The sequence below is a fragment of the Zeugodacus cucurbitae genome, chromosome 2 (assembly GCF_028554725.1).
Source record: "Zeugodacus cucurbitae isolate PBARC_wt_2022May chromosome 2, idZeuCucr1.2, whole genome shotgun sequence".
Lineage (NCBI taxonomy): Eukaryota > Metazoa > Arthropoda > Insecta > Diptera > Tephritidae > Zeugodacus > Zeugodacus cucurbitae.
In genome coordinates this window covers 31,735,778-31,758,372 of record NC_071667.1, presented here as the reverse complement: position 1 = coordinate 31,758,372, position 22,595 = coordinate 31,735,778, and the positions used below count along the sequence as shown (strand labels likewise).

The 22,595-nt window shown below is 34.7% G+C and overlaps 2 protein-coding genes across 3 annotated transcripts; both read right to left on the bottom strand.

Moving 5' to 3' along the window:
* Positions 1 to 390: 390 nt before the first annotated feature.
* Positions 391 to 22,026, bottom strand: LOC105219606 (synaptosomal-associated protein 25). Of its 2 annotated transcripts, none has more exons than XM_054225914.1 (8): positions 21,843 to 22,026; positions 17,261 to 17,360; positions 15,040 to 15,081; positions 5,043 to 5,091; positions 1,676 to 1,793; positions 1,486 to 1,614; positions 1,035 to 1,179; positions 391 to 719 (listed from the first exon to the last, which is right to left on the bottom strand). In XM_054225914.1, exons 2-8 carry the CDS (start codon positions 17,357 to 17,359, stop codon positions 657 to 659), a joined length of 645 nt encoding a protein of 214 aa, XP_054081889.1. In that variant the 5' UTR covers position 17,360; positions 21,843 to 22,026; the 3' UTR covers positions 391 to 656. The 2 variants fall into 2 exon arrangements, with proteins under 2 accessions (XP_054081889.1, XP_054081890.1); XM_054225915.1 differs by lacking the exon at positions 21,843 to 22,026 and adding an exon at positions 21,480 to 21,621.
* On the bottom strand, positions 5,100 to 13,056 carry LOC128919967 (uncharacterized). The gene is made up of 2 exons (XM_054225912.1): positions 8,744 to 13,056; positions 5,100 to 8,686 (listed from the first exon to the last, which is right to left on the bottom strand). Exons 1-2 carry the CDS (start codon positions 9,669 to 9,671, stop codon positions 8,532 to 8,534), a joined length of 1,083 nt encoding a protein of 360 aa, XP_054081887.1. The 5' UTR covers positions 9,672 to 13,056; the 3' UTR covers positions 5,100 to 8,531.
* Positions 22,027 to 22,595: the final 569 nt, after the last annotated feature.

Below are 22,595 nucleotides of genomic sequence, written 5' to 3'. Positions count from 1 at the left end.
GTTTGATTTTGGTTCGTCGAGAGAGGACTTTACTGTTCAATTGCCTACTCAGTCCAAAGTAGCACCTGTTGACAAGAGTGATTCTGCGCTGGATCTCGAGGCTGATATTGTTGGTGTTGTTGATACTGGTTCCCAGGTATACGAAATTATCTACGACTTCGATGTTATGACTGTCAACAGTGACGTGGGAGACAAGACGCGAATGCGCCGACTGTTTGCTTGATGACAGGAGATATTTCGTCTTGTCCTCATTCACCTCCAGACCCATTCGCTCCGCTTCCTTATCCATGCGGGAAAAAGCAGAACAAACGGCGCGGTTGTTGCTTAGTACCTCATAAAATTGATGCACTTTTATGGGTTAAGTTAAATTTAAATACAAAACAACAAATATAAATTTTTAGAGTTATAATTTATTAATTATTTACGTAACATTACACGATAAACTTATTATATGAGTAATTTTAACATCCTGATGCGCAAAATTTAGGTCATATAGTAACTTATTTCTAGAGACAAAGAACTTAATTTATAAGAGGATGGACAAAATTTTAATATTTGTTCATTATTTTTTAGCATAACATCTGCACATATATACATATAATAAGTATATACTTGTTACATGTTAAAGTATCTAAAAATAATTGAGCGAAAAATATTTATTTTAACAATTGATGAGCTCTCTGGTTCGCTACTGCTATTCTCGCTTCGTTTGACTCCCCCTGAAAAAAAAATATAAAAAAACGAACTTTAAATTATATTTTATATATTAAAAGATTAAATAAATCGTAGATCAGCATTCATTAAATTTGAATTTTCTGTGTTTTTTCTTTAAAAAGGAGGGAACCTGGAAATGGACCCCCATTTACAATGGCAAAAAATTAACGTGTTACAAATTTGTGATAGCGAAATTATTCATCAAATATATTAAGATACCTAAAATAATATATGTTATTTTTTTATTAATGATGAAAAAATTAATTAATAGTTTTCGAAATGAAAATGACACTTATACATATTAGCATGCGTGTAAGTACCTTTCGATTTATTCGATCAATTTGTCTATTTTGGTTTTCTAACTCAGAACCCATATCTAATGCCATATTCCGAAGATTTCCGATCATCGTGTTCACTTGACCAACATTTTCTTCCATCTCATCCTCACGAGCATCATTTGTAATTCTTAAAGAAATATAATAAAAAAGTATTAGAGTTTTCACTATTCAAAACATAATAATTTGCCAAGAAATGTACAATGAATAAAAATTATATATAATCATTGATTCCGTCGATAAACCGCTTTACAACAAAGTGAAAAGGTATTACCGCTTTCGCGATAAATTTGCGGCATTATTTAAAAATATTATTTATATACATACATATTTAGAATAAATTCATTTGGAATAAAACTGAACGTGTGGTTAAATAATTAAACCCACATATATTATATTATTTACAATTGTTTGTTATTTTTGTTAACATAACTACCTTCCTATATATCCTGCTTGTGCCATCATTCCATTTCTATCGTCCATAACCCTTTGTGGTTGATTGTTTACAACCTTTCCATCATCATTGCCTTTCCATGTACCATCATCTTCTTTAAATGATTGGCTCCTATTTTTTAAGTAAGTTAAAAGTAGTTAAATTAAGCAAATATCATAAAATTAAATCATACTTATTGCAGGGAAGAACACAAATACCGCAACATTTTTCCATTCCACTCAAATTTTTTTCTGCTTCTCTCATATCTGCGTTAATTTGGTCCATTCCTTCTTCAATCCTGTCCAATTGTTCTAAAATGATATTATGTACACAAACATATATCTAGTTATATGAAGAAGAAATATCATATAGAAATTTTTATAAGCTTTTCGGTTCAAATTTAAATATGAAACAAGTAAGGAGGGGCGCTGTTCGGGTGTAACCGAATATTTAATACTCTCGCAATTTATTTATTTAACTATGTTAAGATAACACACAATTCTTCCCGTGTATTCGCCATAAAGTCCATTAACGAAAATAAGTCTATATAGTTTACGGGGGCTGGGGTTATTCTCGGACCGTTTTAAGCCATTTATTTTGAGGTCTTACGTTCGATATTTTTATACGGGCTATGCCACACTAGAAATACAGTATTTGTGCATAGTTTTGCTCCGATATCTTCACAGATGCTTAACTTATATATTGTAAGGTGATCGAATCAGCCCTTCTGTATCATCTTTACCATAAAATTTGGATGGTGTTTTTCGTTAGTGTATTAATTTTCAACTTACTATTTGTATGGGAGGGGGTCGTGTTTATAATCCGATTTTTCCGTTTTCATTATATATATTGGAGTGCCTAAAGAATTTGACTCCAAAAAGTGCGGTTCATATAGCTTTAATAGTTTACGATATATGTACTTAAACCTAGTAAAGGGTGGGGTCACTGCCGCTTTTCCAAACCAATTCCATTATAATATGCCCCTCCTTGTGATCCTCTGTACCAAATGTCATTTCTATAGCTTCATTTATGGCTTAGTTATATCTCTTTAAAGCTTTTCGATTATTGCCATTTTGTGAGACCGATTTTTCCCACTTAAAATACCAACATTCTTATTGTGCCAAGAAACACGTGTACCAAGTTTTATTAAGATATCTAAATTTTTACTCAAGTTATCGCTTCTTCTTACGGACATGCAGACATCTGGATTTCAACTCTACTCGTCAGCCTAATCACTTTGGTATACATAATCCTATACCTAACTCGTTTTTACCCGTTATGTGAACATAACTATTATACTTTGTGAAACATGCTGCGAGAGTATAACAATAACCTAACCGTTTTTCATCCAGCAATGTCCCGCATAGGTAAGCCAGCGTCTTTTCCATAAGTCTAGACTACAATAGGCGATGGCAACACTGACGGTCTACCGTCTATAGTCTAGAGCTTTAAATCGTTGCGCATATGTATGTGTGTGTAATTATTAACAAAATATGAGGATTAATATAAATGGTTACAAAATATGTGTGTGTATGTATTATATAAATATTTGTTACTTTAGTGAATAGCATATGAGCATTTCCACAGAATCGTCAACCAGGACCAAAAATTAAAATGTTAATAAAGATAAAATTTTTTTTAATGAGATTTTACAAAGATGTTTAAATTTTATGAATATAATGTTTTCATATCCTCTCTCTGGTATTTTCATGAAAAATTTGACCTGAAACCTGAAAACTTATTTGTTTTTACTTTGAGCTACTCTACAAGTAATTTTTCTCTTGAGTTATTTTATATGAATAACTTATGTTATGGTTGTACTTTTCCACAAAATCTCTTTATTAAATACCAAATAAGAAGAGAAAAATGCAAAGGGGCCAAACAAAAATCGAATAACGGTAAATTTTTATTTTGCTTATTATCTACGATCTAATCGTACGTTCGCGACCAAAAACGTCATTTATTGCTATTACTTCACATTGAGTGCAAACTGGTGCCTAAAAAAACACGATTAAAGCAAGTTAAGCATCCCTAATCAAAGAACAAAATTACTTTAGGTAAACAGTGCATCAAACTTTTTATTTCGATTTTCAAAATTTCGTACGTTCGCGACCGTAAGTATTGATTTGTTTCTAAACAAATATTCTAATGAAAATTGTATGACAAACGATTGCGAAAAGTGTACAAAAGATGTAAAAGATATTGTGCCGCTAAAATACTTGTCAAAAATGGAAGCAAATGTTAAATGGCAGTAGTGGAGGAAAGTGAGCGATCGTGTAATATTGACTTGCACTGTTGCTGTATTATCGGACTTGCTCCATGAACTACAAGATTAACTGCCAATTTTCAAGCAACATTTCTTTGTAAAGCGAGCACAACAAAATTATTTTGAAAACGTAAGGAAAAATATCACGCCTGTGGTACTTGTCCTACAAATAGATTTTGTGGAAAATTATAGGCTGGTGTGCCAAAATGAAATTCAAAGCGCACATTTCAACTATAAACAAGTTTCCATTTTTACTTGCGTAGCTTGAAGTTTTAATGAAATTAAGTTGTTTGCAGTAATTAGTGATATTTTAAATCACAGCAAAATCGATGTTTACGTTTTCATAACGAAGCTTATTCAAGAGATAAAAAACAGCATGGCGAATTTGAAAGTATTTTCGTTTTCTCGAACGGAAGTAGTAGTCAATTTAAAAATAAGTTTATTGCTTGGATGAGTGGAACTATTTTGCAACGTCACATGGTAGTTGGCAGTTGTGAAAAGAAAAATCTGGCAAATTACGAGAACAAAAAATGTCGTTTTAAACGATCCATTCTCTTTTTACAATTGTGCGCAAAAGCACATAACTGAAATTAAAATTTTATATATTGGAGCTGATACAATTTTCGAGATATCTCCAACTTTATATCGAAAATGGAAGGATATACCGAATATTGCAGGTATCAGAATGGTGCATTCGATTTCCTACGACGAAAATCTTAAGCTATGAATTGCTCGTACGGCCTATTCAAAATATAACAATATTAAATAAATATTTCTTGTGCTTTATATCTTTTCAATCAATAAAAGGAATATTAGTTTGCGTTATTTAAGAAAAGGTTTCCAAAATCCAAATAAAAACTTGATGGAAAAATCGTACGTTCGCGACCCGTACGTTCGCGACCGGTACTCAACCTCATAAATAAAAAACCAATGGACAAATTTCAGCGCGCAATTAGATATGAGGAAGTTACTTTATTCCAATGTAATATAAATTAATCCTTTTAGAATATTATGTTCCATTTCGCTATTTTTTGCGTTTTTCTAGTTGCACCCAAAAGCAACTTCCATTATTCGTACGTTCGCGACCGCATGTGTGTCGCTAACATATTAAAAAATAAAAATCGAAAGATCCTACCTTTTGCACCAAAGAAAGACCTAGCAAAATGCTATCGAAACATAAAAAAAAATAAGACAAATTTTTGTTTTCCTTGTTTTTTGAACTTTAAATGCGTGCGAACGTACGGTTCGCGACCGTTGGAAATGCTCATATGTTAATAAAATTATTTTAACTCACCTCCTTGGTCGTCCAATGCTACTAGCGTGCGAATTCCGGCTTCTTTGCTCTGTTTAATAGGAATTAGAAAATTTTAGTATATCACGAATTGTGACTAACATTGAGAGTATTAGAACTAATTAATATAATTAAAGCTAACACATAACATTCTCTCATTCGATCTATGAAAAGTTTGTAAATAACAAACCAAAAGTATTTTAAGCCACCAGTAGATTCCATCAAATTACTTTCGACAGCACGAAAAGGCGCTGCCAATATGCCGTTATGCCTGAATTTGGTATCCCCGCAAAACTAATACGGCAAACGAGGTATCTGACAGGATGACTCACTATCAAGCGCTGCAGAGCTAAATAGACAGGGATCAATCTTCTATAACAGTGTTTTTCAATCTGTGGGTCGCGACCCCTAAGGGGGAATAGCGACCCTATAATTCTGAAAGGGTATGTTGAGTAGATCATTTTTGTAGAACAAACTTATGGTCCAGCACGTCTGAGTTTTTTTTTTAAATGGGTCAAAGTTTTCATTTTTTGTTCGAAGGGAGCATTATACTATATGAAAAAAATGTGGGACATACCACAATCTTTAATTATATTATAATATATTTATAACATTATATTATATGGCAACATCATGTCAGCAAGTCAGCAAGTCCTACTTAATTCCAGGACTGCTGAAACGAATATAACACAAAAGGGAACTGCCAATACATAAGCAACAGTTAGGCTCAAGTCCGCCTGCTGTTATAAAACATAGCGCGTAAGCTTTGTAATACCCTTTCTCTATCTGGCAGCGACCGCGTGCACATCACATTGCACATCAAATAAATCATTAGTCTAAATATCTAATGTCTTTGATTTAAGGTTATGAACTATAATCACCACAATTGGTGACCTCGACGTGATCGACGTGATTTACGGTATAATAGTTATTCCGCGTTTTTAAGTCAAATTTAAAATTCGCAAACTCGTCCGTAAATTTTTAACTAAAGTGCTTTTTTTAATTCGTGCACTTTGTGTAGTGATTTTTGTTCATAACTGTGCACGTGGTCGCTCGCCCTACAACGGATTGGAGCAGCATCAAAACGCTCGCCCTACAACGAATTGGAGCAGCATCAAAACGCTCGCCCTACAGCATATTGGAGCACCATCAAACATCGTTCAACCTACAATTGATTGGAGCCACTTGGAATTTTCGCGCATGTTAATCATCCCGGCGTGGGAGCGCAGCGCTCAAAATTTTTAACCAACTAGGTCAACCTGTTACGCTATATAACACGGCCGACAGTAGAACACCGCTCCGTGTTTCAATACAGTGTCCACTCTTCAACTCTGAACAACTAGCCTGTGATTCGCCCTACTCGAAGGACAATTTCATCTCGCCGGCATTTCCGATGAAATTACGCAATACCACTACGATCTTTCTCATCTTTACGCCAAGGCACAATTCAGCAGAAGCACCCTCGCTTCAAAGGGGCGTTCATCGATCGCCTTACGCTTTGCCCACGGCTTCTACGCTACGCTCGTCGATCGCCTTACGCATTTCCAGGATGCACGACCACAATAGTTTCTTGATGGTGATAGCAAATCGTTAAAATTTCTTCACCATCCCAGAAGTCGAGACAGCTACGTTCCAGACTACAGACACATCAAACAGGAGACCTACAGCAGCAACAACAACAACCCATCACATCACCCAATCCGTCCATTAAGGAACATAGTTTGAGATGCTCGTTAACGCTCTCGCTCGTCCCTCGGCAGTAAACACATGCGCATTATTCTCCATTTATAATCGAATGGAATGGTGGAACGATACACCGTCGCCTAATACCACAACCACATGCAGCAAACATCGATTTATTCCGGCAACAGCAACAACAACATAGAAGTGCAGCTGCAACAACAACAGCCTATCATATTGTCTAATCCGGCAGGTACAACCGATCAGGGAATACAGTTTGAGATGTTCGGTAACGCTCTCGCTCGTCTCTGCAGCAGCAAACATCCCACCACATTTCATTTTTAATCGAATGGAATGGTGGAACATCACTCAAAGCAACAAAACTCAACAACAACAAATACATCGATTACAACGCCACAACATCAACAACAAAGAAGTGCATCTACACTGCAACCATCCAATCACATCTATATGCAATAGCGGCAGCAAAGCGTTCAATCCGGCCGCTATGGATCACAACCGATCAGAGAACATAGTTTGAGATGCTCGCTAACGCTCTCGCTCGTCTCTTCGGCATCAGACATCCCTCCAATTTTCATCTATAATTGAATGGAATGGTGGAACATCACTCAAAATCACAACCGCAGACAACAAACACAACAAAAACAACAGCAGCAATCGGTAGCGCACATCTCAACGACGATAGGATGCAGGACAACGATGAAGACAACAACACAACGCTCGGATAACCCGACTTCCAATGTAATATTACTTATTAGTATCAGATTTGAATTTTCTACGCCGTCTACTAAAAGACCCGTCAGAATTCGCGGAGAAATGCAATTTTTCCTGTATCAACAATTTTGATAACATTCTCCAACAAGGGGAGTATTTGTGGGACATACCACAATCTTTAATTATATTATAATATATTTATAACATTATATTATATGGCAACATCATGTCAGCAAGTCAGCAAGTCCTACTTAATTCCAGGACTGCTGAAACGAATATAACACAAAAGGGAACTGCCAATACATAAGCAACAGTTAGGCTCAAGTCCGCCTGCTGTTATAAAACATAGCGCGTAAGCTTTGTAATACCCTTCTCTATCTGGCAGCGACCGCGTGCACATCACATTGCACATCAAATAAATCATTAGTCTAAATATCTAATGTCTTTGATTTAAGGTTATGAACTATAATCACCACAAAAAATGTTGTAAGTTAATGTCTGAGAGAATTCTTATGATCAGAGGAATGTGGAATTGTATGAGGATTATTTTTGTGGAAGACCTTAACCCTCTAACTGGTTTCTTTATGGGTCAATTTGACCTTTTTTTCGAGAAAATCAAAAAATATCCTTTAAAAAAAGAAATTTAAGGATTAAAATATTCTACGAAAACCAAAGACACCAATGTTGTAAATAAAGTTCTTTACGATTGATAAAAAAATTATAATTTTGTTTTAATAGTGGTTTATTATAGTATGTACATATTTATTTTTTTGCTTCAGCAGTAGTAGGACAATGGATTAAAGATTAAACTTAATATGCTTTCCTGTATTTAGCTTGACGTGAATGTTCCGATGTGTCAAGGTTTTTGTACAAGCACCATACGTATTCAGCAAGCATTACAGTTTGGGATTTCCCTTTGAATCTTTCTTCCAATACCTTTATATCCTGATGAAACCGTTCACCGTGTTCATCTGAAACCGCTCCAAGGTTTTCTTTAAAAAAATTGAGATGAGAGTGCAGAAATGCAGCTTTAGTGACATCTTAACGCCAATATTGTTAAAACCGATTAGCATGCTTTCAAAATTTTCTGCATAGTTTTGTGCTTTGAGTTTCCAAGGAATTCTGATGAACCAGCTGCATAAAGTCAAATGCTGTCTTTTGCATATCCGACAGATGACCATAAAATTCTTCATCTTGTAATAATTTTCTTATATCGGGTTCAACGAGCATTCCTAGAAAAGGTAGTTTACATTAAATGAAATAAATTATTTCTTAAAACGGTATTTTACCTTCTTTTAATTTTGCTGCAGATAATCTGGAGAAAATTGTTTGAATGCGTTTGAAAGCATATCCTTGTGTATTTAAGCTTTTAATAAAATTTGTCACCACGCCCAACTTAATATGCAGCGGTGGAAGTATGACCTTATCTTTTGGGACAAGAGATTCATGGATTACATTTAAGTCACCAATAATATTTTCTTTACGTTCTTCGAAATATTTAATATGATAATGGCTGCTGGTAGCACGTGAATCCCATTTACAAAGAAAGCACATATATTTTGTGTATCCTGTTTGCATTCCAGTCAATATTGCAATCATTTTGAAGTCTGCGCATACTTCCCATTTATATTTATAGTATTCAATTTTATTTAAGAGATTTGAAATATTTGCGTATGTTTCCTCATTTTTTGTGACATACGCAACCGGTATTGATGGATGCTGATTTCCATTGTGCAGTAAAACTGCTTTTAAGCTGTGTTTTGAACTATCTATAAATAGTCGCCAAGCGGAAGAGTCCAGTGGAAGCTTTAGATATTTTAGAACCTCTTCAATACTGCAACAGTACACAAGTTTTTCTGATTTTTTAAAATAACTTTCCAAATCGGCGTGTCTTTTTCTTGGCGATGTAACTTTTACATCGGCTTTTATCAAATTCCTGTTTTTCAATCTGGAACATAATATTTCAGCTTTCTCTTTTGTTAGTCCTAAATCTCTTACAAGATCTTCAAAATAAGCTTGGTCTATCAAATTAGGACATATATTTAAGCCACCAGGAGGCAAGTAACTTATATCTGATAAGTTTTCAACCGCCGCTGTTATTTCTGTATTGGCGTATGTCATTTTGGCCGAAAATGTATGTGTAGGCGGTTGAGGCACCGGAACACCTTCACAGCGCACTTCTGGTAAAATGACATTATTTGTTGCTTCGTATGTCATTATCGCGTAGTGTCTTTGGCTTCTACCAAATTTGTAATTTACGCAAAAATAGCATGTATCTGATTTGTGGTTTTCAGGTTCAATCTATATAATAGGCGCAGAATGACAGCGCCTTAGTACCGCCTTTGTACTAGGTCAAAAGACCACTTTCGCAAGTAGTACATACAGTTTTTGGTATCCAAGCTTCACATAAAAATCGTATTCCAATGAAAAGAAAATATGGTTCTTCAATTGTAGGGAATATCTTTCTTCTGCTTTGAAGGTGCGTAAAATGTCCATAAATAAAACAAAACCAATCTCTTAATTTGCAAACAGAATCCGCCATGCTTATTTAAGCTTTAATTGTTCTTTTTATACTCTCGCAACAAAAGTTGCTAAAGAGAGTATTATAGTTTAGTCCACATAACGGTTGTTTGTAAGTCCTAAAACTAAACGAGTTAGATATAGGGTTATATATACCAAAGTGATCAGGGTGACGAGTAAAGTTCAAATCCGGATGTCTGTCTGTCCGTCTGTCCGCCCGTGCAAGCTGTAACTTGAGTAAAAATTGGGATATCTTAATGAAACTTGGAACACGTGTTCCTTGGCACCATAAGAAGGTTAAGTTCGAAGATGGACAGAATCGGACCACTGCCACGCCCACAAAATGGCGATAACCAAAAACTCATAAAGAACTATAACTAAGCCATAAATAAAGTTATGAAAATAAAATTTGGAACATAGGATCGCATTACGGAGGGGCACATTTGAATATAATTTTTTTGGAAAGGTGGGCGTGACCCCGCCCCCAAATATGCTTTTTGTGTATATATTTTGCAATCCAATAAAGCTATATAAACCAAACTTTCTGCAGTAGTTTCTTTTAGCCGTTTCCTTATACAGTCCAAAAATGAAAGAAATCGGATAATAACCACGCCCACCTCCCATACAAAGGTTAGGTTGAAAATGACTAAAAGTGCGTTAACTCACTAACGAGAAACGTCATAAACACAAAATTTCACAGAAATGATAGCAGAAGGAAGCTGCACTCAGATCTTTTTACAAAATGGAAAATGGGCGTGGCATCGCCCACTTATGGGTCAAAAACCATATCTAAGGAACTACTAGACAGATTTCAATAAAATTCGGTATATAATATTTTATTGACACCCTGATGACATGTGTGGAAAATGGTTGAAATCGGTTCACAACCACGACTACTTTCTTTATAACTCAATTTTGAATTCCATCTGAATCCTTCACTTTGTAATATATACATTAGGAACCAATGATGATAGCGAAATAAAACTTTACACAAATACAGTATATGATCTGTGGCATCACTTGTGAAAAAATTGTCGAAAACAGACTATAACTTTTCAAGGCCCCAGATATCGAACATATTAAACTCAGCGCCTAAGGTTAAATTTTAACCGAAAATATGGGTAAATCTCTCAACTAATTTAATGTAATTCAGAGAAAATTGTTTTCTTCCAATAGTGTGTCTCTGTTCCAAAAATTATTAAAATCGGGTCACAACATCTCCTAGCTCTCATATACATAATTATAGGTTTTTCAAAAATTCGTTGGGCTTTATTACGTATTGGTTAATATGTGATATATCTTAGCAAAATTAAGTGAGCGTATAGTATTGGATATAGTGTACCTTGCTGGTGAAATTGAATGAAATCGGTTCAGGAATTACCTCAGCCCTCATATCTATATATGACGATTTTCGTTATTCTATTAAACTTTATGCCGAATTTATGGGTAAATTTGTGCGTTATCTTAATAAAATTTCTTCAATAAATTGCGAGAGTATAAAATGTTCTTTTACACCCGAACTTAGCCTTTTCTTACTTGTTTTATATTAATTTTAGTAAAAATCACACCCGATTTGTAAGTCACAGCTGACTAGACGCGAGAACTCAGTGTTTGGCCCGGCCGAACTTGACGACGTTTTCACCTACTTTGTATATGTTGGCGTGTAATTTTGCCAATTAATCGTAAAGAGCTTTATTTACAACAATGGTGTCTTTGGTGACCCCCACTGAAATTTTCCGCCAAACATTTTCGTAGAATATTTTAATCCTTAAATGTTCTTTTTTAAAGGATATTTTTTGATTTTCTCGAAAAAAGGGTCAAATTGACCCATAAAGAAACCAGTTAGAGGGTTAAGGTCTTCCACAAAAATAATCCTCATACAATTCCACAACACAACTCTGACCATAAGAATTCTCTCAGACATTAACTTACGACATTTTTTTCATATAGTATAATGCTCCCTTCGGCCAAAAAATGAAAACTTTGACCCACTGTAAAAAAAAACTCAGACGTGCTGGACCATAAGTTTGATCTACAAAAATGATCTACTCAACATACCCTTTCAGAATTATGGGGTCGCTATTCTGTTCCATTCAAAAAGTCTTCATTTGTTGGACAGTGTAATTAAATCATTTTCTAATTGCAGTCTATTTTTCTTTTTAGTTTTAATGTCTACCATTGAAGAAAATGCCAGTTCACACAAGTATGAAGTGGCGAATGGCACTAATAATTTAAGAGCTTCCCTTTCCAGCTCTGGATATTCGTGTTTTCTTTTCATCCAAAATACGTCGACACTTTGCGAATAAAATTCCATTTTAAGCATGCGATCAGTCTCCATCTACGCCCATTGTCAGCTTCAGAGTGCAAGTCTGGAAAGTATGTCAAAAGTTTCTCTTGTAAATTATGCAAGCTTTGTATCATGCAAGGAATATGAGCCGATACTGCAAAACTTTGGTCTGATGCATTATCTTCAACAGTCTTCTGAACACACGGAAAAGACTCAAACATTTTGTTTTGCAGAGAGGTCGACCACGAACGAAGTTTTGCGTGAAATGCTTTTACTTTATCTTTAGCTGTAAAAATATTTTCTTCCTTGAAAGTTCTTGTTCAATTTGTTAAGGTGGCTAAAAGCCAAAAACGGATCAGAAAAACGGTAAGCATATTCTGATTTTGCATCTTGTAAGAACATCAACAATTCAGCTCTCAGTTCCAGAACTCTTGTCAATACCTTTCCTTTGGATAGCCACCTGACCTCTGTGTGATAAAGGAGATTTTGATGAAGCGAGCCCATATCATCACAAACGATTCTGAATAGCCGGGTTTGCAAAGCTTTACCTTTGATAGAATTCACAATTTTTATTACCTCCTTGAGCACGTCATTTAAATCAGAAGGTACTACCTTAGCAGCTAGAGCCTGTCGATGAAGAAAACAGTGTGTCCAGGATATGTTTGGTATTATCGATTTGAATTTTGTAATGAGTCCGCTATTTTTGCCAGTCGTAGCTTTTGCGCCATCGCTACAAATAGCGATACATTTTTTCCAATCAATATCGTAGTCGCAAGTGCTTTCTAAAAACATATCGTACAAACACTGACCAGTAGTGTTTGCAAGAAGTGCTTTGCAAAATAAGATTTCTTCCGTTTCATTATTTTCTTACTTACCTGAATTATAGTATTTTGCTGCTGACTAAGAGCTTTCAACTTTCGCTGAAAGAAATCCAACGGCTTATCAGCTTCTTTTTGATGCTTGGTTGTGAGATGCAGCATAAGCTTTGACGGTTTCATACTCTCACGTGATAAAACATCGCCGCAAATTACACATTGAAGTTTATTATTTATGACTGTGAACACATATTTCAAATAACTGTCATCGTAATGTCTATTTTTTTCGGATTCGATTCACCACCACCCCTATTGATACTCGTACCAGATGTTGAAGACTGCGATCTTTTGAGAAATTTATCCATTTTATAAACGCGCAGAGCAAGCGAAAAAAACAAAAGAATGACGTCTGAACTCATCGGCGACTACGCTTAACTGAGTGATGAGAGTTGAAACAAAAAAACATTGTGGGTGGCGCGCGCGGGGCGCTTGCTGTTACCGCAACGACAATCATGCCGTTCGGTGTGGCAACGTCGCCGACGCCAAAATAGGAAAAACTTATTACCTAACGTATGTAGTTTTTTAATTAAAAATAAATTATTTCCAAAATAGGAAAAACTTATTACCTAACGTATGTAGTCTTTTAATTAAAAATAAATTATTTCTTTGACTTACTATGACACAAGGGGGTCGCCAGAATATTTCAACCTGTAAAAGGGTCGCGAAATCAAAAAGATTGAAAAACACTGTTCTATAAGAAGATGGACACAACAACCGCGCCGTTAGTTCTGTTTTCAACGGAAGAGGTAGACCTCTGACCACTCTGTTGGAAATACCAGGCGGAGAAGGAACTGGATTCATTTGGGATTTCCAATTGACGCCAAACTGCCAAAAGGAAGAACGAATGGTGCTGTTGTTAACTCGGCTGTAACCGTGTGAGCGGTGTCTTAACAGTAAAGAAGAATAATTTCGTCATATTTGAAATGCGTACAAAAACTACATCGGCGCCAACAGACTAGGCCCTAGTAGTTGTGACTGCAGAACAAAGGAACAAATAGTATCCTCTAACGATACCAAAAAATACGCAAACCCACTCTCCAATTCTTAAAACTACAATGCACCACCATGAATATTGAATATGGAAAACTCGCAGTCTAACATCTGAAACATGTAAGATTGTCAAACCAAAATTGGATGGCGAAGCTAAAAATAACTCTATTCGAAAAGCAATAATTAACGGACAAGTTAAAAGAGTGTGTATAAGGCTGAATTTCGTCGACTTAGTTAAATGACATCTGAGTGGCGAGCAGTTCCGAAACAGTATACGAAAAACCATTATGGTCGGCCGACTACATTCGCTTTCAAGCTGAAGCTTATACTCACTTAGTTCCATTACTACTTCATGCTGGATATACGCAGAACTTACGCCTACTTTAAAACAAATCTATCCATAGAAGATTAATCTTATACTGATCCTTTGTACCTAATTTCACTATCATAGTTTAATTAGTGATTTAGTTATAGCACTTTATAAGTTTTCACTTAACACCATTTTGTGGGCCCACCTCCACACGGTTCCACCAAGTTTCTTCAAGATATCATTGAGAGACATCCGGAATTCATCGCGTCATTCTGATTACTTTGATAAAGATAACAGTACATATTTATTTTTCGATTAACATATATACGCCTTACAACGAGAGTATAAAAAGGAAACCCTCTACAACTCCATTCCCTTAATTATCTCAGCATCTCAAAAGAAGAAGAAATTGCCAACGGAATATATATATGGAATAAGAGGATAATGATCCTCATTCTAGCATTAAACTAAAAATAATTATTTATAGCGAAAAGATCAAGACAAGATGGATGCAATGCATAACCTCATCATATTCATTGTATGTTTTGTTTTATGTATGTATTTGCACTGTAACTCTTAACATTAAAAATAAAATTTACTTACCTCCTCACAGAGCGCAAGCATTCGACGTGTACTCTCAAGTGACTGAAAAGAGAGTGGAAAACAAATTTAATTATATTTATGTATAGGAACATTCAAATGTATATGCGATATTAAAATTAATATAAGTATTTGTAACTTTTAGAAATAATTTATTAAATTTATTTTACTAATAAAAGTGATTGTATTCATACATAATAACATACAGGGTCCTATCCAGCGTACTATATAAAAAGCTAAAGCCCACCGGAAAATATACAACAGATCAAATATTCACCAAGCTCTAAATTTTTTACAAGAACTCATGAAAAGGGAACCGACACACACCAATTTTTGTATATTTTTTGCCGCTTTGTCTGAATTCGGGATCCCCGCAAAACTAATACAGCTAGTTTTAAACAGGAGTTTTCGAGAGAAAGGTTTTGCGGAAGGTTTATGGGAACGATGAGATGTACGAGTTATACGACGACATAGATACAGTTCAAATAAAAACACAGCACCTACGCTGGCTGGGTCATGTTGTTCGAATGGTCGAAAGCACACCAGTGTTCGATGCAGTATCATCTGGTTGAAGCAGAGGAAGAGGAAGGAAAGAACAGGTAGAAAGCGACCTAGTTTGTAGTTAGATTTCAAACAATTTTAATTACTCGAACAAGTGATGATGATTATAGGAAATAATATATGTATATTATTGTGTTCGGTTAGTATCTAAACACTAATCGAAGGAAACAAAAATGACAAATGCGAGGCTGATCCTTGCGTTTGATGTCACATGGATAGCTAGAGATGATGTACTCTTGTGATGTCAGCGAAAACACTACTATGTGTAGATTAAGATGACTATCATATATCGACAAAGCGTTAGAATCTTTCACAAATTTCTTAAAGCGGCTAATATCTATGCCACCCAGTTCGTTGGGTTCTCCCAAAGTATGAGTACCGAGATGCTTCTACCTCACTCTGGCAAAAACTGGGCATTGTAGGATAAAGTGTCCAGCTGATTCCACCTCACCTTTCTCTACACAGCTTCGGCAGCTTACACTATACAAAACAATTAGTCTCACATCATGTGCCAGCGCGACAACCACCGTGGAGGCAGCAAAACTAACCAAATATATGTAACAATTGCTAGTTATGGACTCATAAATGGCATATTCTAGCAATCTATGCCAATCCCCAATTGAGAAACTCCGAATTACCAATACCTGTTGGTAAAACTACGAATATCCGCTTCTGCTTCTAAGCCGATGTAACACACTTAGCAAATTTGATGTCTTATATCCCTGACAGACGGCGGCGTTAATTCGGAATAACTGCTTTAATCAGGGTTAATTCGAGAGTTATCTCAGTTAACTCCGTTTGCCAACTCCCATTTAATCCTCACAATTTTAGAGAGTTAGTGGGAGTTCGTGGCATTTTCGTTGGCAACATTGTTAAACATGGTCGCTTTTTATCTATTGTGAATGAAAATATGCAATGCTGACAGCTGTTTTTTCAATTAAATGTAAACAAAAACATACGCATGTTAATTTTTTCTAAAATGGAAGTTCTAATAATAACGTATTTATGTTTATTTTTTTAATAATTAGTGATTTTGTACTATTTGTGCGGCTAACAACCGCAATAATTGCTTTCTATCCAATTTTATTTCACCAAAATGGAAATATTATTGCCAATCAGCTGTTATTGGAGTTTATAACTCGCTTTGCTGCCGTCTATCACTCACAAAATTGGAACTGATTAAAAGCGCTGTTAATCGGGAATAACTCTGCCGTCTGTCTAGCGTATTACGCCTTCATCCCTTTAGTTGCGGTATTCGGAGTTGAGCATTTGAAGCCTTGTGATCTGCGCTAGTGTGAAACCTTTGTCCATACTCAATGGTCATGCTCTCCCCAACCCGAAGTATGTGAGCTATCAATGAAACCAAACACCGACAATAAACAGCCCCAAATTAAAGGAAGCCTATTGATGTGCCCTGAAGAAACCTACATAATGAGTCTATTATACTCCCAGTTAAGTAGCATAACGAACTTTTACCAAACAATTTATTTACGGTTTGAATATTATCAGGATTTTACCTTGTGAAGCTGGTTGTATATGATAAAAAATTAAAACATTAATCAAATTGCGTCTTGTAAAAACTATAAATGGTATAAAACGACAATTTCTAACTTGTTTTATATATGTATCTACGTGTCTTAATATGTGCAGCAAAATCACTTACCTCATCTGCAACGCTGTTTGCTTTAATTTGTAATTCTTCCAATTCGGTCTTGGGTACTTGAGGGGCAATCCCTTCGTTTGCGGTGTCAACAGACGGCATGCTACAAATATAAAAATAAATAATTTTTAAATTAATACATTTAACAAATGTAGGTACATCGAATATAAAATATCTTCATTATGTGTACGTATTAAAGACGTGTAGTAAAATAAAGTGGGACATTAATATCCTATTGTAAAATAATAGAGTTTCGCTCCGAGTATACTTCAATCCTAAGTTTTCGTTTTCCGTTTCTAAATTTTAATTTATTGTTGTACTATGGAACCATTGAAAGCCGGATTGAGTAACCAAAATTACTAAACTTAACTAAATCCCAATATATATCCCAACATAGGAAACACAGCAATAAACATTGCGTTATTACTAGGACAAAACATTTTAATTTCCCTTTATGCTACTGGCTAAATGACGCCTGCACTACTACTTATGACCACAATAAGACCCAGCTGATGACACTTTGCTGGAATCACCGGATTAACAATATTAGTCCATTACTATGGTACGGACTGGAGCTGAGTATATTTCAATTATTTTATAATTAATGCCGCTTCCGCGTCTTCGTATTGCAGATTAGCACACAAATGTCTGAAATAATGCGGAGTTTAACTTGGGAGGATTATGCGATTGGGGAAGTGTCGTTGCCGTTGGTTGGGGAAGTATCACAAAAGAATAGCGGTGCTTCTTCTTGTTCCCATGTCACTGTAGGTAAAACTTAAAATTTTCTGCGATTGGGCGGCTGCGGTCAGGCAATCTAACAAAGCTAATTGTGAAGTAGCTCGAAGGTACTGATAGTGAGTACAGGCATTTCTTTACCAGTCTTCAACTCGCAGTCTACGAACTTTAGGCTATTATGGCCGCTATCATATCAAAGTGAATCGTTATTTCTTTGAAGGATGTTGCACTCCGGAGCAACAGATCGGCTTCTACCTTCATGGCAAGTGGCTGCCATCCTTAAAGCTCCAGTTACCGATGCTTGACTTGACTCAGCTTCGAAAAATTTGGCTTGGAAAACTTAGATGCAGTTATACTTCACACAACTTCAACTTCAGCTGTTATTATTATAGTTTCTGGGTAGAGTTGCCAGATGTGCATATTTGGCTTTAAAATTAAGTTTAGTATACAAAAAAATCTTCACTATTAGGAAATCTGTGAACACGTGAAGATTTTATGTTTGAAAGAAAACTCTTTAATAAATATATGAATATAGCTTTGAGCAGAATACCACAAAAGAAACGCGCACACGTAGTTCAGTTTTTCGATATTTGGAATTGTTACAATATGTAAAAAATTTGAGCCAGCCAAGCGTATATATGATAGGTGAATAAATAATTTATTCAAATTGTATTTGAACATTTACAATAAATTCGCAAAATATTTTTTTTCTGAGCAGATCACCACAAATTCTTGCAGAGATTCGCAAGAGTTATGTTTCTGTTGTAAAAATTACCCTCATATCGTACCTATTTGATTTTATTTGTTTATTGCACTTAAAGTTAAACAAGTATTTGCGTTATAAATAAAATAAACGATTTTTTTATTAAACACATTAAAAAATAATTGTTGTGAAAAAGGTATTTTCCTCTGAATTATCTTATTTTTTCTTTATTTGAAGATTTATAAATATTAAAGATTAAAATTTTAACATATTTAATTTTAACCGAAAACATTCAGGCAACACTGGAATAGTGTCATAATAAGAATGAAAAGAGAATCAGTGAGAGAAGGAGAGCAGTTCAAATGTCAACGTAACTTAAGCTCCAGTTACCGATGCTTGACTTGACCTAGAGAGACTTGAGAACTGTCACATAAAAGATCCGTTTAATGGGCCTTGCATGTATTTGATTACCGAACGCATGACTTGACTTGAAAGTCTGTTGAATTTAGAACTCTAAGTTACGTTGACATTTGTACTGCTCTCCCTCTCTCACTGCTTCTCTTTTCATTCTCATTATGACACTATTCCAGTGTTGCCTGAATGTTTTCGTTTAAAATTAAATTTGTTAAAATTCTAATCTTTAATATTTATAAATCTTCAAATAAAGAAAAAATTAGATAATTCAGAGGAAAATACCTTTTTCACAACAATTATTTTTTAATGTGTTTAATAAAAAAATCTTTTATTTTATTTATAATGCAAATACTTGTTTAACTTTAAGTGCAATAAACAAATCAAATCAAATAGGTTCGATATGAGGATAATTTTTGCAACAGAAACGTAACTATTGCGAATCTCTCCAAGAATTTGTGGTGATCTGCTCAGAAAAAAATATTTTGCGAATTTATGTAATGAAAAATTGATTGTAAATGTTCAAATACAATTTGAATAAATTATTTATTCACCTATCACTTATACGCTTGGCTGGCTCCAATTTATTACATCTTCTAACAATTCTAAATATCGAAAAACTGAACTACGCGTGCTCGTTTATTTTGTGCTATTCTGCTCAAAGCTATATTCATATATGTATTTATTAAAGAGTTTTCTTTCAAACAGAAAATCTTAACGTGTTCACAGATTTCCTAATAGTGAAGTTTTTTTGTATACTAGTTTTAACATCTTCAATCTTGGTGATATTTTAATTTAAAAAACTTAGTTTTAAAGCTAAATCTGAACATCTGGCAACTCTACCCAGAAACTATAATAATAACAGCTGAAGTTGAAGTTGTGTGAAGTATAACTGCGTCTAAGTTTTCCAAGCCAAATTTTTCGAAGCTGAGTCAAGTCAAGCATCGGTAACTGGAGCTTTAGAGTTCTAAATTCAACAGACTTTCAAGTCAAGTCATGCGTTCGGTAATCAAATACATGCAAGGCCCATTAAACGGATCTTTTATGTGACAGTTATCAAGTCTCTCTAGGTCAAGTCAAGTATTGGTAACTGGAGCTTAAGGCTTTACAATAGTAGGGAAGCATAAAACTAGTGTTGATGAGCAGTTCCCCACAGTTTACTCCTACACCAACCTTCCCCGCCAATTTCGACCCAACCTATCTTGCCTCCTTAAACCTTATAGCAACTTTTGCGTCCATACACCTTCCGGCTATGTTCACAGATGAGAGCTGCTCCTTGAACGCTTACTAGTTTTTTCGCGTATATAAGATTATAAACTTAGAACTTCCGAAAACCTAACTAAGCATCTACACGCTTTGCTAGAGAATATAATCCATATAGCAGTTAACAACTATAAATTAACTTCTAAGACTTATCACTCGTATTAAAATTTATTACGCTACAAATGTTAATTTATTTCGTAAATACTGCAAAGGGGCCAGGATGCTTAAGGGGGTCATCCCATGTGACGACCTGTTTTTTTAGGGATTTTTTTTCTACGACCAGTAAATAGATAGATTTATTAACATATATTTCGACAGTATTAATATAAATTGTAAGCTAAAAATATTGTGTTAAATATGAGTTTCAGCGTTCTGAACATCCGCAACTCGAAAAATGGGCTCGCACTGTAAAATAAAGAATGATTCCGGCTGATTGGCTTATCGGAAATAAAAAAGATTTCCGGCGTTTAAATCCGGAAACTAAAATGCATTGAATGGACTACGACCAAAGGAATGTACCAAAAATTGGACTATTGGTAGACATTAAAAAAATTTCGTTTTTTTTGTAGTTTTCTGCTTTAAAATAATCTAAATTGGAATATTTGATTGATAATAGAGCGTTCCATACGTTTCATTTTTGAGATACGATGAAAAAAACTGTTTTGAGAAAAACGCGTTAAAAGTTTCCAGCTGCCAACTCAGCGCTTTGAACAGCTCCTTATTCAAACTGTTTTTAAACTTCGATTTTTTTTAATCACTTTACAAGCGTATTCTAGACATGTTAAAAAAAACAATTAATGATAAAAAATTTTTTTTGAGTACATCACTTGGGATGACCCCCTTAATCCAAATAAACCAATTTTTACTACTTCTTTAATCAATAAATTTCAGAAAAACAAAAGTATTTCTTTTATAAAATAAAAGAGAGAGAGCAACACAAAAACTCCATCCCGCGCAAATTTAAGCCGATGAGCAGATTATTATAGACCCCCATCATTCATACATAACGCACAAATAACGTAAACAAATGAATGGCGGAATTATAATTATGTAGCATAAGAACACAAAACCTAGCATAAAACAGGTTAACGTATTTATCTTTATACTAACATTGAATATTACACAAAACCGTTAATCATCGTTGTTTCCGTACATATGTACATATACACACTTATACTCGTATATACACTTATTTATATACTAGTTACTTATAATTTTATAACGTTTGAACTATATCGAATAGTTCTTTTTTATGCGCAATCGACTCTCATTCGTCAATAGCATTCCGACATTCACTTATTGAATATATATTTAATAGTTGAATTTTCAAAGTTATTTCGTATAATAAGTTGGAAATTATTCTTTTTTTCAGCAACTTTGACAAATTTTCTATTTGATATTGGATATTTGACTCTTGGAAAATCAATACTATCCTCCAATAATAATTTATAAACTTCTCATTATTTTAGTTACCTTAATCGAATATTTTGTGAACTATACCCAAGAAGAATAAACGGTTTAAATAAACTTGTTATATAAAATCAATATTTTTTGCATTCACTGTACTTTTCGCTTAATGACTATAAGAAGAATGTTTATACCATACATTCAACCCTTGTTGAAAATAAGTACTCTACTACTTGAAGTTAAATGAGACTGGCCAAACACACTAACTAAACCAAAGTAATTAATGTGAGAACCCGGTATTCGCCAAATTTCTTCGAAAATAAAAGCGATTATTGCGTATGTATATTTGCAAGATATTATTCTAAATTTTGTGTGTGTAAGTGAATTTGCAAATTTATAAATTTTTCATTATTAGAATATTCTATATATTATTTTTCCATCCGACGAATATCCAGTTCATCTCAAGATATTTTGATGAAAAATTATTAGTCCTAAAAATACTTGTTAAGGTATATTTTGGTGAAGACTGCATAGCAGTTTTGGCACCAATAATCTCAGAATGAAGGGTTCTTAATGTTCATTCCTTCCCCGATCACAGGTTCTTGGACAGAGGGAGCTCTATACGCACGATTCATTCATATGTAGACGTTTTTAGCTTCGTTCGCTGAACTACTCTTGAAACTCCTGTCCTCTCAGATCGACGGCTAAGGCTAAAAAAGCTGCACTTTCTCGCGCAAAATCATTGGGCCTCATGAATAAAACGTGAGCTTGAGCTCGGACTAGATTTTTTGAGTAAAAGGTGCTTGCGGTATGCATAAT

What these genes read in the sequence shown, in the direction of transcription:
- LOC128919967 (XM_054225912.1), bottom strand. Translation starts at nt 9,671, where the DNA reads ATGACATACGAAGCAACAAATAATGTCATTTTACCAGAAGTGCGCTGT. An exon ending in TGCAGCAAAATTAAAAGAAG is followed by an intron (nt 8,687 to 8,743) that starts GTAAAATACCGT and finishes TACCTTTTCTAG; the next exon opens with GAATGCTCGTTGAACCCGAT.
- LOC105219606 (XM_054225914.1), bottom strand. Translation starts at nt 17,359, where the DNA reads ATGCCGTCTGTTGACACCGCAAACGAAGGGATTGCCCCTCAAGTACCC. An exon ending in AGCATTGGACGACCAAGGAG is followed by an intron (nt 1,794 to 5,042) that starts GTGAGTTAAAAT and finishes ATATCATTTTAG; the next exon opens with AACAATTGGACAGGATTGAA. An exon ending in TGTGTTCTTCCCTGCAATAA is followed by an intron (nt 1,615 to 1,675) that starts GTATGATTTAAT and finishes CTTAAAAAATAG; the next exon opens with GAGCCAATCATTTAAAGAAG.